Source organism: Terrapene carolina, unplaced genomic scaffold, assembly GCF_002925995.2.
Source record: "Terrapene carolina triunguis isolate 2854851 unplaced genomic scaffold, T_m_triunguis-2.0 Scaffold29501, whole genome shotgun sequence".
In the NCBI taxonomy this organism is placed as follows: Eukaryota; Metazoa; Chordata; order Testudines; family Emydidae; genus Terrapene; species Terrapene triunguis.
Genome location: NW_020693852.1, coordinates 1 through 18657, shown reverse-complemented (window position 1 = coordinate 18657; position 18657 = coordinate 1). Strand labels below are relative to the sequence as shown.

Below are 18657 nucleotides of genomic sequence, written 5' to 3'. Positions count from 1 at the left end.
ACTCCACCATCTTCCCTAGCTTTAGCCCTTCCAGTTTCACATTTATTTTAGTGAATTAAAGTCATTCTCAACTTAGCCACATAAGATTGGAGTCTAAAAATTGACATGTACATTAAAGATAGTAAAATATTTTCTATTAACAAAACTAAATTATCCTGTTTCCACTTCAATTGACAATGGAACACAGAATCAATTAGAAACTGGAAATATCTTCTTTCTAAAACCAGCAGATTCTTCATTTGTGCAATGTCTAACCACTGCAAATCTCAGCAAAAAATTGCACTGAAATGGTAGGTGGCTCCTAACTGTTACAAACTTTACAATGGCTTTTATGTTTAAATACCATTTAGCAGCTGTTAAAGGTCAGCACATATCCTTTCCTTTGCTAGTGTAGAGTCTGAAACTGCCAAGAAAAGAATGCATGGTGCATTAAATAATGTTTACATGTAGTAATTATTTTCTTGATTTATTTTCCCTGGGTAATGAAAGGGATCACTTAAGTATTTCCATTTTTTTCTTACTTCCATCTGACAATGTAAAACACTAATTAAAATATTTGTACCATAAATTTACTTACAGGGATGACACATTTTGTACACAAAACAAGCAAAACATCTGACACATTGTATTGTGCCAGGTGCTGCTAAGAATGTGCAATACAGATTGTCATCTGAAGGCTCAACACCCCCTCCCCAAAACTTGCAGCGATGTTTCATTATCAATTTTATTTCCTACCATACACCAAATGTACAGCACAGAACACAGTTTTGTTGCTTTGATGTAAGAAATATTAATTGTATGAAGAAACAGTATACAAACTACTCCAAATTAAAAAATGCATACATCATTGCTTTTTACAAAAGGTCTAATTTACAGTATAGCTCATCAATGCAGTTTAACACAAAAAAGAAAAAAAAGAAAAAAGAAAAAAATCAGTGCACATTACTAAACACATCAAGTACAAAGGAAGCAAATAAATACGAACATACTTCACAAAACATCCTGAGCAAACAATCCAAACACAGACAAATTAACCTGAAGCCATCGTAAATCATAGTAATAAATATATAGGTTGGCAAGAGATTTTTTTTAAATGTAAATTAAATAAAATATATAACAAATTTGTTAAAATATGTAGTTAATTACATTTTAGTCTTTGTAATGAGTGAACTCATTTTGTATGCATTTAACAAGTATAGCAAATGTTTGCTTTTTTTTTTTTTAGCAAGTACAATAACTTTAATAGCAAATTTTTGTTTGGTGTCCTCCTATTTATATTAGACAGCACATACTGTAGCTTTTTGAAAAATTGATTTAAAAATAAACACAGCTTCTAAGAACATACATCTTCTTCTGTCTAAACTAAGATTAGAGGGTTAAACCAACCCTCAAATGAAAAGCAAGCCCCACCTAATGCAGAACAGTGACCACAGTGCATGAGTTGAATCATCTTTGAATATTACTTTTTGTGCAGGAACAGTAATAATATATTTGTATATGTCAAGCCTGTGAATGCCATCATATTCAGTCTAAATATAAATGAGGCTAATAAAAATAAACACTTTCATTGTAGCACAGAAAAATTAAACACACGCTAGATCCATGTATACATTTACACTGAGGCACATATGCACATGAGGTGTGTGTGCATACAAAAAAGGCAGTTTAGCTGGTTGTTTATACCTTTTTTTTAAAAAAAATAAATATAAAAAAAACTTTTGAAACAGTGCTTAATTACTTACAATCCCTGAAATAGACATTGCCTCTGGTATAGCAACTACTAAACTCTGATTGATTCAGAAATTCAAAACCCAGGCTAACTGAATACAGATGCACAGCCAAGTACCTTTGAACATGTGTGCGTCTGTGTGTGTCCATATGTACTGTAGCACTTGGCACCCTACCAAAAGACTGGTAACCGATTCAATACCAACATTGTCCTTGTGTAAAAGGAGGGGTTAAAACCAACCAGTGCATTGCTACAGTTCAGGTTAAGAGAAAACCAATTACAGTGAGACTGGAGTATTATTTTTCTCCAGGTTGCCGCCTTCTAAGCTTCTCTCAGTTCCAACTAGTACGATAAATGCCATTTCAGGGGAGATTTGTTGGATTAACTGATATGTACAAAATCTTCAGTTTGGATGCTTTTGTGTTTTGCAAATACAAATGCATAATCATATTGGTCGCTTGTCTAATGTAACAACATATTGTACTAAAAAAATACTAGTCGTATCAAATCATCTCTCTTGTTTAGGGATGATTAGTTTTTCTCTCTGATCTAACTTGGAAAAAAAATGCATTGTTAAAATAATTCTGAAGTTCTTTTGAAACATTTTAAATAATTGTTTGCGTAGGCTAAAACACACAGCCAAGTCAAATGCTTTGCTGATTGCTATATTTCATTATTGCTAACAAATTCTTAAACACACTGTGTTCCAGCAAACTGTGCTTTTTAGAGCGCAGGTTCCCCACTAGTGGGAGCCATTTATCTTTTCATTCCTTGCTTCCTCACATCTTATGTTACTGCAAACCCATTTCTGATACAAAGCCATTATAAAAAAGCAAGATGTGATGAAAATAAAACTAGAACAACAGTTCGGTCATTTGTTACTTTCATAGTATTTTTTTTCTTCCTGTACAAACCCAGCAAGATATTTAATTTACAGTATAACTTTCAGTCTATTTAAAATCCCATTGGAAAATAAATTAATAAACACATTTGTAAAAATATGGCAGGCCGCAAAAATGCTGTTAAAAGATAAAAAAACACAACTCTTTGATTAGAAATAAATAAAAATATAAAAAATAGTTGCACACACTTTTTACATTCACTTTACAAAAACTGAGTGCAAAAGAAGGAAAAAAAGGAATTGTACTGAAATAAATACAATATATTAATTGAGTGCATTGCTGTTAATACAAATAGTCTGTTGTGTTTTCCTTCCTTTTTATGTCAGCTGGGAAAATTAGTGCAATGTTGCAATTGTAAATGCAGCACGGCAACCTACACGCCTTAGCAGTACATGAACTCCTAACAGATCCATCTGGAGTTTACTGCTGTTAAGTAATTTCTGTTGCCCAGCAGCCTTCACATCCTACACATGGATGCCCTTCACTGCCTGTTTGATACTTTCCAGCAGAGCTTTGCATTCCGGGGAATAGTCCCGTTCCAGATTGCTGTACATGTCTGTGAGTGTATTTACATATGCTTCGAAGTTCTGCTCACTGATTGGCCCCTAAATGAAAACAAAACATATTATACCAATTTCAGGAGCCAGAATTAAGGCCTCCTCCCCCAAAAAAGAATGTTAACAGACAATATGCAAAGTGACAATATGTCGGTCCTGTCTGAAAGCGACTGGGGACAGCTGAAGTCAGACGCATGGCAGGCATCCAAGTTACTGATGGGTTTGTTGGAGGTGAAGGGAGTTTAATTTGCTGTGGGAACCACATGCTTGCCCTCTAAGGGCACGTCTTCACTACCCGCCGGATCGGCGGGTAGCAATCGATCTATTGGGGATTGTGAGGCATTTGTCTTAGGTGTGCCCCGCTCTTTAATTCTGGCCAAATTCCGTGTGCCTTACTCAAGCATGTACTGCCTCGGAGTACAGTGGGACTGTGCGTAAATAAGAGGAGGAGGATTTGGATCTTAATGGGCGTACATTGTTCTTAGCTCCAGAGGCAGTTACAGAACAAAGTACTACGACAATGGTGGGTGGGGATGAAATGGGGTAAAACCTTACGAGCAAAATGCACAATCTGGGTTTTAAGAACAAAATGGGGAGCGTCTGGGTGTGGAGAGAGCAAAGAAAGACAGGTAGAAAGAAAATACACACACATACTGAGCCAAATCCTTAATGCCCTGGTTCAGCAAGTACTTAACCAGGTGCCTAACTTGAACCAAGTGAGTGGGTTCCACTTACTTCAGTAGGAGTATTAAGCATTTCCTGAATCAGGCTCTCAAACCAAACTTTTATTATCTTCAGTGAAGGGAGTTGGCCAATTCCCAGCCAAATTACAGGGCAGAATCAGTAAACTCCTCACATGTTTGCAACATTGTGACTGTACAGTAAAATGAATATAGGACTCGATGAGTGCTGTCAGAGATCCAATTGAATAAGACTCTAGACCCTCATCTTAACTGTAGCATGAGCTGAGAGTGCTCATCACCTTACAGGAGACATTGTTTCACAGGACCAAGATGAAGGCCTAATCTATCCTAGACTATGTTGTAATTCTTTTCCGGCACTGATGCAGTTGTATTGGTGCTAAGAGGTAATTTAGTTGGAATTCAGACATATACAACATTGCATCGTGAAAATCTACTGAGAGAAGATTATCATGAAATGGTGCTGTCCATGCTATTTGATGGTTCCATTGTCATGAGGAGTGAAGACGTCTGAGCCCTGTCTACAATAGGAGTTATACCACTGCTTTCGTCATGGTGGAAAAATGGATACAACATTTTCTAGTGTAGATCAAAACCTACAACCAGATTCTTGGATCTAGTGTAGATCAAAACCTACAACCAGATTCTTGGATCTGGCTGTGCTGCACTTGGTGATGGACATGGTTGGGAGGATGGGGAAAGGTGGATTTCTGCTTCCCTGATCCTCAGCCTGACCAAGTTTGAACCAGCACCTGACATAGCTTAGAGCATATAGGCTCCTGTAAACTAGGGCAGTCCCTTAGGGATCCTCCTATGAGTCTGGGATTCCTGAAGTGCAGTGAACAGGGATCTCAAGGAACAGGGGTCCAGAGCACAGAGCCACCAAAGGATTCTTCCCTACATCAGGGAAAATTCAGAATGTGACCATCAAACTCATTGCACATAAGATACTGGAAGGACATCAGAGTATCGACTACAGTTAGTTCCAGACTGAGCTACCCAGAAATGCAAGGTTCCATCCTTAAGGGTACCCATATCCCATTACCAATCCCAGAGACATGCAGCATAGTTTGATTTTAAATAAACTAATGTTTTACACAGAATGGGATTTTATTCCTGGAGGGTAAAGCATGGGCAGTATGTGAATATGGCTCCTCCCACTTGGCCTTTGGCATGGTTCTCTTTTGAATGAGAATACACACCAGCCACATTGAATCTTGTATAGATGGGTCTTAGGAAAGTGAGGCAAACATTTATTCTTGCATGGATGAAGATTGCCCCATGTTACTGCAGTGCCTCGAAGTCCAGGACACTTTCCCACACCTGAGGACTTAGCTTAACTCTGGATGGGACAGGGACACTCCTTCAGGTTGGGACTAGCATAAAATAGTTGCCTTGCATCAAATATTTGCTCTGCATCCTCTTATACCAGGACAGAGTTTGGGCTCCACTACCTCTCTATATTTCAAATGTTGGAGCTAGTAATATTCCAAACTTCATGCATTTACTGCATCATGCTCGTGTAGAGGGAGAGTAATGAACTGTGAGGAAATTGATTAAACCCTGGAAGGCAGTCCCATGTGAGATGGAATGGAACCCACATCAGTGATGCACTGAGTGACCACTCTGGCCAAACGTGTAGACAAATGCTCTCAAAGAAGCGGCAATGTTTTTAGCTACAGACTTACCATTTGTGGAAGCTGAATGTCGGCAAGGCTGGTAATGAGAGCTTGGCTTAAGCCAGCTAATTCCTTCAGCAGGCTCTCGTTGTTCTGCTCTATAAGTTTGTTCTCTTCTTCTATTGTTTTCAGATTGCTCTCCATAGATGTGATCTAAAATCACACACACAACAAGACCCTTGGCAGCATTATGATTGGAGTTTGAACCCAAAATGAAAGGTTTCCCTTGGAAGAGGGAGCACAAGACTGTGAAAGCTGCCAATTGAGATCTGAACCTCTGTTATGTTTTTGTAAGAGTTGCGCATAACATGGCCACAAGATATTCATAATAGGGGATAAGTCACATTAATTCTGAACCAGTGAACTCTGCTGTTGTTTCACAAGGAAAACTTATTTAAATGAAGCTGTAGACAGTGGCCCTGTTGAGTGAGGAGTGTATTGTGTTGGGAGGATGAGTTCCGAAATGGATTAGAGACCCCAGGTCTCAAGCTGCCAGGGAGGTGGAAGGGTCATTGTGTAGTTGGGAATGGGGAGTGTGGCCTCAGGGTTGGGGGAAGGAAGAAGAAAGCTGATGTTTACATTGCTCTTCTGTTCTCACAGCATCCCTGCTGATTGATTATAATAGCTGCAACACTGGTATTAGCTCTTGTGCTACTTTTCTGCCCTCCCCCTGGTGAAGGTTAGAGTTCTGAACTGATCGGGAATAGAAATAGGGCAGAGAGTGGAGACAATAAGAAATGAAATATACTGGGGAGGAAATTGAGAAGTTGTGTATGGAACAAATATGATTGTGCAGTCGATCTCTAGACAGACAGATGAAAATATAATTTTTGAAGAACCAACACTGAGGTTAGCAAAATGACATCCTTTTCTGGAGAATAACTAACAAGAATGAGAGAGCTTGGAATGTACACATTTGTGAAAGTTCGCATGCAAAAAACTGTGCTGAAAAGCTGAAGCTAGAGATGCTGGGTCCTGATTCTCCACAGCCTAACATCTTGTATAGTAATTTATATCTGTGCAAAGTTGGTGAAAGTGCAGCATAAATCACCACAACCCCTGCTCTTGAGTTTCTTGATACAATCACAACTGTTGGCCAGGTCAATTTAAGAAGTGACGGGACAAAGACAAGCAGGGGATGTGCGGATTCAGCAAGTCTCTAGTTCACACAATTGTAATTTGAGGCCACTATAAACTATATTGAACTTGTTTGGGATGAAGTTGGATTCGTTCTTATTTTTCAGGTCTATTACCCTTCAGGAAGTTCCACCTAGAATCTTAATGCTCCTAACATTCTGAGGCAAGTTTCTGTTCTCACTTTCACCTAGTTCACCAGGTGAAATAGAATTGAGTATATATGTCACCCTGTGTATTTACATACTCAGCTCAACCTGAACTGTGGACCTGCAACCAGCACCTTCACCATAAACTCACTCATATACATATAATAAAAAATGGAAAAAGATCAAGAGATCTGTGCCTTTGCAATAGCTCCTACCCTACCTAAGGCACTGCACAGGTTAGCAAATGCAGCCGCTGTCTGCTATCTACTGTGCAGAAGCAAAATTCAGACTATTTAAATTAAAATATTCATTAGCTGAATATGGTGACCAGAACTAGGGAAAACTGTAAATAATAATAATAATAAAAATCTACTCTCAGTAGTAGTTAGAGTGTGTTAATAAGAATTCACAGTCTTGTGACCTAATGGCTTCATTATATTACTATGAAGCCTCCTTACATGGGTTCTTAAAATGCCCACAGGATATCATATGCAGGCGTGTGGTTAACAAAAGAAAGTACACATTTTATACAGTAAATATGATTTCCTTGTTTGCTAAGATTAGTTCCTAAAATGCTTAGTTCCTTTTATTCACCTGCAAGTCTTTTCTACTAATACGCAGGCGTTTACTGTTAAATGGAAAAGCTTGTCAAAAATTATTTAAAGCCACAGTGCAATGGCATGTGTGTAGATGAGAAAAAGGATACATAAGCTTAAAAATAACATTACATATGTACATTAGAACTGATTGAATTGTTTGCTTTGTTGTTATACCTGGGTTTGAAGTTTCATCATGTCAGCTTCAATTTTAAGATTGGATTCATTCAGTTCTTTTATTTCCTCATCCAAGTGTCTGATTTCCTCATCAGTCTCGATACCTGCAAAAAGGTGAATGGACCAAAGACAGATTTAAATGTGAACATGTGAAAAGAAGTAATATTCTGTGGGTACCTGTGCATTGAACTGTGTAGCACAAAAAAACATGCTTTCAGATTAAACTGGGGATCTTTAAATGGGTTTTTACTGATGATGTTTGTCAAAACTGCACCCTGTGTTGAAGTGTCTTTGAAAGCAGGAAGAGAGGTCAAAGGGTAATTTGAGTTTCACTGACCTACTGTATTTCCCTGTCAGAGTGGGTCCCCCCCACTGTTCAGTAAAACAATCAACCACAGCAGGGAGAGAGATGTGAGAGGGAAAGAGGATCTGTGGGCATTGAGAGAGGAAAATCCAAAACACAATCTTTAAAAACAATAATGCAGGGTATGTTGTGATTTTGGTGGAGATTTTTAGATGTAGCAGAAAAGTAAGAGCAGTCCCTCTCCCCCTCCTCCTCCAGAGGGATCAGATCCTCATAACTCCATTGGCTTCAATAGAGCTATGGCGATTGACACCAGCTGAAGATCTGCCCTGGTCCTGCAAGGAGCTCTGTATGGGCTGACTGATAGAGAAGGATCAGGGCTTTAGTTTGCTGTGATACATAGTGTGGTTTAAAGTACTGTGAGAGGGAAGTTGTAGAGAGGCCAAAAGAGGCAAAAGAGGCAAAAGGAGAAAAAGCAGCACTCACTATTCACACCTACCAGCTGAAAAAGAACAACCCACCCAAGCCTTAATAAAAGCCTGATCCTGAGATGTACTGAGCATCCACCACCCCCAGTGATGAACGTTTCCCCCTCACTCAGTATCACTCTGGGTCTAATTCTGCTTGCAGATTAATTATTTTTATTTCCATAGCACCTACAGGCCGCTAAGCTCAGCACCCCATTGTGTTGGGCATATTACAAACACACAGTAAGAGACAGTCCCTGTCCTGAAGACCTTACAGTCTAAATAGACAATATGGACAAAGGGTGGGGAACAGAGAGAAGTGAATTCACTTGCCCAAGGGTAAAGAATACCACCAAAGTCTCCTGAATCCTGTCCCTGGGCCCTACCCACAGGAAACAGAATCAAGTTCCCTATAACTATTTGACAGATGTTCCATTCTATTTAATGTGGGGAGAATTGTCAAAGTATTGCACGGAGACTGAGCAATACAATATGAAGTTAATGGGAACGAGGTAGCTAAACTCTGCTTTACACATGTATCCCTCTGGGGGTTTGTTTGAAAATCTTTATTTAACTGAGGTAACTCCTGCTGGTTTATGAATAACACAGAAAAAAACAAACCCCAAACCTGAATCAGACTTAGTTGTGTAGTTGTGTACCCCACATGTTATGGTCCATGGATGTAAATGATGTGTGAAGGACATGTATCTTCTGTGAAGAAATGTTATTGCTTTTAAAGAAAGAGAACTTAAAGGCATTTATACCCATTTTCAGACCCCTTTACATGGTCAGTGTAGTGTAAAGAGGCAACGTGTAAATGAGAATTGGGTCCCTAGCAGCTGTATAAATGTAATCATCATTTGCATGTCTCCTTACCCCCACTTGCTTTAAGCTTGATAGTCATTAGTTCTTCTGAGATTTTGCCCTTTTTTATGGCTTGTGCATTCAGAGGACACCCTGACAAGCTAGAAAAGATAGAAAAAATGCTGTGACCCATGTGAAAATGGAAGCAATCCTTTCATAGCAATGTTACAGTGCTCATGTTCAGACCTTGATTCCTAAGGTCATGTCAGCAGCTCCATTATAACCTTGTTACAGGGAATAAAATAATTCACAAAGAGCAATTTTAGCTGTAAAAAAAAATGTCTGGCTTGAAAATTGGCACCGAAGTCTCAGCCTCGAAGCAAACTGTTTTTACAGACATTTCAAACAAATGAAAATAGCAGTGGGAGCTACTCTAAGGTTATGTGAATGTGATATTTACAGAAATCTTGAGGTCATATTGTCCCATCAATTTTTAAGCAAAACTTTCCACTGTGTTTATTGACAAATTATGCTTCAGAAAAAAGGGGGCAGTAGCATCCCTTTGAATGCTGAGTTTACCAACTAAAAAAAAAAAATCTGACGTGAAGATTTTCACTGTGCCTAACTATAGTATCATTTTGATGATGCATAATAATGACCAATATGATGATACCTCTGGATTTATACTATAGGCTGCAATAGCTTTTTTAAAAGATTGTATTATATATACACCTCTACCCCGATATAACGTGACCCAATATAACATGAATTCAGATATAATGCAGTAAAGCAGTGCTCCGGGGGGGTGGGGCCGCGAACTCCGGTGGATCAAAGCAAGTTTGATATAATGCAGTTTCATCTATAACGCGGTAAGATTTTTTGGCTCCCAAGGACAGCGTTATATCGAGGTAGAGGTGTAGTCACTTTGCTTTTTGATGACTGTCAGAGCTATTTGCTATTTCAAATCTTACAATTGGTAATTATATGAGGCCATTTGCAGGGAGCACTCAAGGGCTAAGATTGACTGCACTGTCTTTAGAAGTAAACAATAAGAACTACCCCTATTCTCAAGAAATGGCAGAGAGATTCATATTCTGATTTAGTCAAGCTGGGAGTGAAGGAAAATTTTGCACTAGTGGGACAAAGTAATGGTTTTGCTTAGCTTGTGAAAAATAAGAGTTCTAATGAAAGTGGTGTTTCCACACAGGGAGCAATGAGGGCTTCTAAGATTTGAAGTATAGACCACTATTTCTTTGTCTTGAGCAGACTACTGGCCAGAAAGATGTCCCAATGCTAGCAGGCCACCAGAAACTTGTTCAGTCTTCTCTACACTGGGAAAATGCATCATCTTACAAATCATGTTAACTAGTGAAGTTCTTAAGATTTCTTTTTTCTCCTTGTAATGTCTTCAGGGCTGGATCTAGAAAGCACAGGTCTCATGTAAGCTTTCTCCTGCATGGAGATGGCTGGTAAGAATTTTGCAATTTGTGAAATAACAAAAATTAATGCAATTGTTGCTTTTGCAAAACCTTGTGGTGAAATTCCAATAACATTTTGGATTACCTACTAAAGATACACAATCAATACTGGTAATTTCAAATATGTCTAGCTACCTTCTTCTTGTACCAAAAACCTGTAATCAGTCTCAGGAAATCTAGAAAGATCTGTGAAAGTCATTGTCTCGTGGGCAATGTTAAAAACAGTTCTAACCTCATGCAAACTCTCAAGTTATTCAGCTTCCTATCGCCTCAACTGCTATATAAACTCTTTATAAGAATTCAACATAAGTTAATTAGATTACAGCTTTATTTTTTTAAAAGCAACACTACAGTGGATTGTCAAGAAAAAACAACAAACAAGAGAGAAAACACAAAGTTATACCTTCTGTGGGTGACAAAAACATTATTAACATGACCCAGCCCGTTGCAGCCTGGCAAAGGACAGTGTGGCAGCTCTTGTTTGTTCAGTTTCCAGGATAATGAAGACCCATTGAGAGGACTCTCCTTCTGTCTCTTGGCAGCCAAAGGACAACCAGAAGCAGTGCGATGAGAAGTGTATTTACCTGATATGTGACCTTGGCCATCACAGCCTATCACTGGACATCTACAGAAACACAGCAAAAGAATCCTTATATTTACTCAAGAGAACAGAAGACAATAGTCTAACAATAACCATCTAAGAAAAGGAGTCTAAGTGGCTACTATGCTGTCTGTGCAACTGTATTATGGCTTGATCCTGAGAAGCCCCTGAATGTCCCACTGATGTCCGTGAGAATGAGGGGTGTTTGGCAAATCTCAGGATTAGGCATTTCTAATACAGCTGTATGCCTTAACCACTTCAGCACTGACATCATATAAAACTATGTCAAAGAGAAAAAATTTGTTATCAGAGGGAGAAAAAGAATCACATTTTAACGGGTTTGTGAAGAGGCAACATTTTTTGTTCTCTATTCAAATTTTTGGCAAAAAACAAAAGGTGGTTTTCTGCAGGTGGAAAACTGTTATTTCCAAATATATTCCAAATACTTGCCAAGGTGAAACCTGATAGTTTTGCAGAGCTCTGTCAGCATTAATGAGAACATGCCTAGGGCCTTTCATATGACATACCAGACGTCTGAAAGACAATCACTAACTGAAATACTAAATAGTAAGAGCAGCACAGGAAATAACTAAGTCCTTTGTTGTAAATGAACTGGTCCTACATGGCTTGGCAGCTGATTGCTTATTTATTTATTTTCACAGAACATATATTTGAGTTAGGAATAAAGTTGATTTATGTAGAGTTATCAATTCTTGCCTTGGTTGAAATTTTACCCCTGTACAGAAGAGGGATGGCATAAGGCCTATGTACCACTTCTATCCCCGTAATCCACATTTTCAGGGCTTAACGTGTGACTTGTGGTAGCTCTTTGCATAGGGATGGATTTCACCCTTTGTGTCTCCAATTGTGATACATGAGATTTTGGTGAATGTTTGCAAGAATTTGTTAATTGGATCCAGGCTTAAATTTCACCACTGCTACAGTTTATTGTAGCAAATATAGCAAGATTTTGCCACAGTCCAAAATGTTGTGAATTTTAGACTGTGAATTTTCCTAAATTTTGCCACACTTTGTGTCAGATAGGACTGGAATGAAATGTTCCACCAGTTTCACTAGCTGTGGAAATATCCTTTATCTTAGCTTTAACAGTAGGACACACCCACATACGTCTAAGAATAACTTGCACATTTCTTGGGATGTACCAAGCACCATCTTATTCTCCCTTTTGGCTGATAAACTCTTGCTTCTGCACTTACTTAAGTTCAGGGTCTTCTTTTTCTTCCTTGGTAGGAGTAACTTTGACACCACCTTTCCTGGCACGAGGGCAACCAGACAAGCTGAAAGAAGTACACAAAAGAAAAACTATTTTGTTCCGCTGACACGTTCCATGATTTCCCACAGCTTCACTCCCAAACAACTGAATGATTCTTACCTTCTGTGTGAAGCATAATTTCCAGTCACATGACCAGAGCCATCACAACCAGGTGTGGGACACCTAATATAATGCACAGAGCAAAAGAGATGACTTTTTAAAAAGGAACAGACAAATTTGTCTTCAGTGGAAGAAACAGCAGTGGCGCTTTTGCTGAACAAACACAACTAGCTCTTGCTGATATTTTTTTCCAGTAGGCAAACTGCTTTCATGTTTTCTTCTATAATTGTTTTTTTTAAATAGGGAACTTGAAATATATTGTATAACACAGCATTGCAGATTTGAACAGTATATGTTAATTTTTTCATAGCAAAATATTTCTTTTCTTATGAAGGAGCAACTGTGGAAAAACAAACATGTAGCCTTTTATTTGTTGACTTCTCTGTGAAATAACTGTTATGTGTTTATTTGCTGTCAGACTTACAATGACCGGCACATTTTCAATATAATCTCCATTTTATAGAAGGGGAAATTGAGGCTGAGAAGTTATGTCACTAAAGGTCACAGAGAAAATCAACATCATAGCCAGGAGAAGAACTCAGGAGTTTCTGTTTTTTAGCTCTGTACACAGAAAGGAGACCACGTCTGTTTTACATAGGATATGACTGGGTATTTTATTTGGCAAGTGGGCCTTGATTCCATTTTAGAGTTCAGGGGCTTTTCTGCATGCAGCAAACAGAAGCCTTCAAATTTGAAAGTTTAGTAACAAAATATTTCAGCATCCTAATGGAAGGAATAAATCTGTATCTTACTGTTAGGACCATACTTTCTCACTGGTGCTCAGATTGAATAGACATGTTGGCTGTGCCAATGCATGTGGGGCAAAAATCTGTCTGGGGATTGGTCCTGCTTTGAGCAGGGGGTTGGACTACAGATATTCTATGATTCTATGATTCTAAAGTCTACTGAAGTCAATAAGAGCCTTTTCATTGACTACAATGGGCTTTGGATCAGGCATTTGCTGGTTGAGTGGCAGATATTTAGGTTCAAAATGAATCTTGTACATATTTGAAGGGATTTTCTCTTTTGCCGTAAGTGTTCCTTTTAAAAATTCAGAAAGAAGAAACACACCTAGGCGTACAAAGCAGCACTAACAGCACAAGGAAAACATTTACCTTCAGATGCTGTGCCAGGTATTTGTGCATTTTTGTACAGTTTTGAGTACTAAAGCTAAGCCTCCCCAAGGGCCTTTGAACACTATGTTTTTTTCCAGAGTATCAGAATTACAGAAACATCTGTGCCAAGTAACCTTGTACTGATCCACTATGGAAATTCACATTGTTCAATAACCCTCTACACGTCACAACATCTTACCCGTGGTGGAAGCATTGTGGTTGGGTGATCTAAGTACAGGCATACTGGGATACTGTATTAAACACCTAAATATACAGTTGTAAACTCTCTTTTAAAGGTACAGTTGCACCTTTTAGAAGTGTATTATTCTATTTTTTTACTGCATCAATATTTAAACCATGATAGTTGGGGGGATCAAGTGGGTTTAAAGAAATGATAAAGAACTAACTTATATTGGTAATTAATCACAGGAATGACTGATCAAGGGGTGTAGTGGATTTTCCATCACTTGAACTTTATAAAATAAGACTGGCTGCCTTTCTAAAAGATATGCTATAGCTCAAACAGAAATTATAGGCTTGATGCAGAAATTACTGGGTGAAATTCCATGGCTGTGTTATGTGGAAAATTAAGCTAGATGATCATAATGGTTCCTTCTGGCTTTAAAATTTGGGAACCTTTATCATCTCAGGCACCAGGTAAGGTATTCTGTACCAGTCCTTTTCTGTAGTACTCTGTGTACCAATAAGCCTCTAATTTTAAGTGTCTTCAATCTGACTAAAGTAACCACTTTTAAAATCTGTTCTTCACTGCAAACTGTAGATTAGCTGAAAATCAGAAAAGGTATCTTGCTGGCTTAGTGAGTCAAAATAGAAGGCAAAAGTTTAACTTGATTATTGCAAATTGAATGTGAACATTATTGTAAAAATATATGCATCTGTTCTTTTTGATGCCATATATATCTGTATAACTATGTGAAATAAAACTAGGACAATGGTCACTGGGGGCTTGATCCTGCAAATCCTTGTGCATCTAAGGATATATCTACATTGCAATCAGCATTTGCAGTGTAGACACACCATGAGGTTTTTTACTCATGTAGTCCCTGTGAACTAAAAGGCAATACTGATGTGAGTATAGCTACGCAGTTGCAGAAGTGTTTTCAGGATCTGGGTTTAGGGTTTCTTTTCTCCTTCCTTCTTCCTATATTTTTTTTCTAGATAATGCTGTAGAAGAATATACCTTTTTTAAAATGGGATTTTATTTAAAATTGGATAGAGTGAAATTAGTTTTTGCTCAAACCTGAAGCTGGATGACCGATGTGTAGCAAATAATTTTACTGGACCCTTTTTTCTCTTTTCAAATGGTCTGGGAACAAATTTTGAGTTTTACTATTTTGCTGGTTATTTGAAATTCAACGCTGAACACTTCATGCAACCTATTTCTCCTTATGGGCTGTTCGTGAACTTTGACTATATCTTCCATGACTCACTCGTTATTCATAGCATGTGGTTAGTAACTCAGGTCACATGTTGTTGCTTCTCTTTCCTTATTACACAACTGAAACTTTATAAGCTTTAGTTAAACAGTATCTATGTGGGTATGCAAATGTCACTGTTCACATGTGACTATGTGGGTTTGCATGCAGAGCAGCCATTTATTTTGTTTGTGTGAACACCCATTCAGCTCTGAGTTCATGGAAAGCAAGTAAAAGCGCTGAATCAGCGACTGATTTAGAAATTGGCACCATTTTCACGAATCTTTGTTCTGTCACTCTTTCCACAGCTTTATTCAAACCAAATGCTGGGGAGGTGAGTTCAGCAGACCCCAAAGTTGAAATGTCATGCCATTGTGTCAGCACCTCAGTAATGACTATGCTCTAAGAACAGCTTTCACCTCTTGCCCACATAGCTGGCCTTTTCCTACTGCCTTTGCTCTGTCCCTAGAGAGCAGGCTTTCCTTGGCTAGAGTCACACAACATATTTTTTACAATGCAGGGCAGCACCTGAATATCATGACTGGAAGCGGCATTGTTTTATTTTGGGAAGTTGACAAACTTTCTAGCTAAACCCTGAACTTAAAACCTGGATTTGGCCACCTGTACTTGAAACGCCATTAAAGCAGTGTAAACGTACCATCATCAGAACTTACTTTCCTCTATTTGGACGGAGGGCGACTCTAAATATGGGCAGGGTGTACAGGCCCACAAACCCCCACTATGTTCTAAGCCATATACGGCAGGACCCCATTTATTGATTCAAAGAGAAAAGAGGGCTGGCAAACCTGTCAAAAGCTACATCTACACTACAAGCAGGGGATTCACATCCGTAGCTTGCAGTGTAGATGTAGCTAAAAAGCACCAACCATCCTTTTACTTCACTCCCTTCTGTTGACAAAAGCCGTCCATTAACTAGGTGATTGGCTGCCAATCCCTCTGCTGACTCCCATGGCCAGCTGTGCAGATTACTGAGGTCTGCTTAAGGCCCTGTACATCTGCCTATCTACTGGGGCCTGCAAAACCCTTTTGTGTCATTTCATGGTGAGAAATATGCAACACGGAATCATATGATTTGCCAGCTGCCTCAGTGACATTAAGCTGAGGGTATCTATCTAGTGCTGGAGGATGAAGACTGAAGATTTGCAGGCTTGGCTTGTTTTGGTTTTCAAATGTCTGAATACTTATCCTAACCTCTTTGATCTAGAAATCAGACGGGGTATTTTGTGAGATCAGATTCTTTGTAAGACTTTGGTACTTCCTGGCTCCAGCTGGTTCAGAATTACCAGCAGAACAGCCTCTCTTTCAACGTTCGGAGTATCTGCACCAGGTTTGGGGAAGTGTATGGATATGAAGAGGTGCAAAAACATGAAAAACAAAGAAAAGTGAGCCCAACTTTTCTTAAAGGCTTTGGTTTCGATTTGTTTTCACGTTTGGGACAAGGGGTTGAACTGGCTTTTATTTTACAAAGATCAATTCTCTTACCTATTAAATAACTGCATTTGTTTGGGAAACATGCCAATATGAGATGAACAGCAATCACCAAACCAAAGCCTTTTTTTCTATTGTCATTACTTACTTAAGCTCTTGAGAGTTGGCAGCCATAAGGGATTTTAATGTCTTGTCGGCTAATGGGCACCCGGAAACACTAAGGAAAACAGATGTGAAACATGTTTTCTTCAATATGCTAAAACAGAAAATGATTTTTCTAGAAAAGCATTAATTATTTATTATGGAATAGAAACAGCCCCCCCCCCAAAAAAACCCAAAAAACCACACTTGCTGTTGGCAAACGAGAGTTAGATAATACAGGGTAGTCATTCTTTAGATCGGAGCAGGTTACTTGCTCGGAGCCAGGTTCTGTCTGGTCCCAAAGCAGTTATGCATGGAGCTGGTTAGAGTACAAAGAGCTTTCCCACTCTTTTGTGTTGCCAGCATAAAGAGCTGTAGTTCATATTGTTGGGGAAAGGCAAGGACTGCTTCCTCCATACATCCAAAGGGAACGGCAGGAGATGGGACCATTGTCCCAGCTCAGAGAGGAAATAAGGGGCACCACACAAAAAGCATTTGCAAATTTGAGAACTTCAGAGCCACCTGTACTAAAGTTTGTGGAAACCTACTTTTAAATCTGTATTCATGGCAGTAGTGTTTGCACACTCATCCACTTAAGGACGCACAAACAGTACCATATGACTTATCTAACCAATCTCAGCTAATCCACACAGCTTGCATAACAAATAATCAAAGTGAACTGTTTGTAATCAGCTAAAAAAACCTTGAGAGATATACCACAAGAAAAAACAAAGGCTGAGTTTGCTGGGTACATTAATTGGCTGAAAATTATTTGCCCAATAGTGTTATATATAAAAATATTAGAAGCTGACTGTACATAAAGCAGCTCTACTTCCTGTTATGAGTTTTTGTCATTTCTCACCTGCGGTGTGATGCATAGTTTCCTGTTACGTGACCACTGCCATCACATCCTGGAGTCGGGCAGCTGTGTATAGAAAGTGCAGTTAGAGTTAAGACTGTTTCCAAATTATGTAAATACAGTTCACCCCCCCGCTAAACAACAACCTGCCACATACCAACTTCACACCAACTACATTTGACATGATCTAAAATCAATGTTATCATCATGACAGTACCACTCTCGATCTAAGTATGTGGGTTAGAACACAGTACAGTTGTGTAAAGTTTCATAACCCATGTGAATCAAAACAATTTTATGTATCTCTGGGTTAGCTGAAACCACCATATGTTTTGCATAGATTTTGCAGTTACCACAGATCATGGTGCAGTCTGGGTAGTTTCATTACTGCCAGCTATTTTTTATGACAATTCATAGATTTTCAGGTCAGCAAGTACCATTATGAACATCTAAGTCTGACTTCCTGCATAACAATAGGCCACAGAACCTCCGCCAGCAATGCCTGCACCATGCCCATAACTTCTGGCTGAGCTAGAACATATCTTTTAGAAAGGCATTCGGTCTTGATTTAAAGACTTCCAGTAATGTAATTAGGTGTCATTGTGACTTCCAGGACAGACACAACTGACCATTCATCCAACTGCAGCCCAGAGTGAATAGGTTCAATTCCCTAGGAAGCTTCTGGGCTATATTCAGCAATAACAAAAATGATGGTATACATGTAGTACACTGGCAAAATTGTGCCATGTCTCCACTAACATCCCACGGGCTTCTACCAGCTAACTGACTTATTTCCATAGCTCAAATTGTATAGGTGTGTGCTGCAATGCCACATCTTGAGTTCAATCCTTGCTAATGGCCATAGTAAGGGGATCATAAATTACAAGATTAGTGTAAAGTGAGTGTAAGTGGCAAAGCACTAAAAAATTGCTCCAAAGTAGTAAAATAAGTCTGACTTAGGCTATGTCTACACTACAAAATGATAT

General features: G+C 38.8%; 1 protein-coding gene across 1 annotated transcript; it reads right to left on the bottom strand.

The window, feature by feature from the left end:
* Positions 1 to 3095: 3095 nt before the first annotated feature.
* On the bottom strand, positions 3096 to 17737 carry LOC113409090 (suppression of tumorigenicity 18 protein; the record flags this gene model as incomplete). Its single annotated transcript, XM_026662683.1, has 9 exons — positions 3096 to 3236; positions 5578 to 5721; positions 7625 to 7728; positions 9272 to 9360; positions 11081 to 11302; positions 12496 to 12576; positions 12672 to 12734; positions 16820 to 16888; positions 17675 to 17737. Coding segments are annotated over 9 exons (976 nt in total), but the record flags the coding sequence as incomplete, so codon positions are not given.
* Between the last annotated feature and the right edge of the window lie 920 nt (positions 17738 to 18657).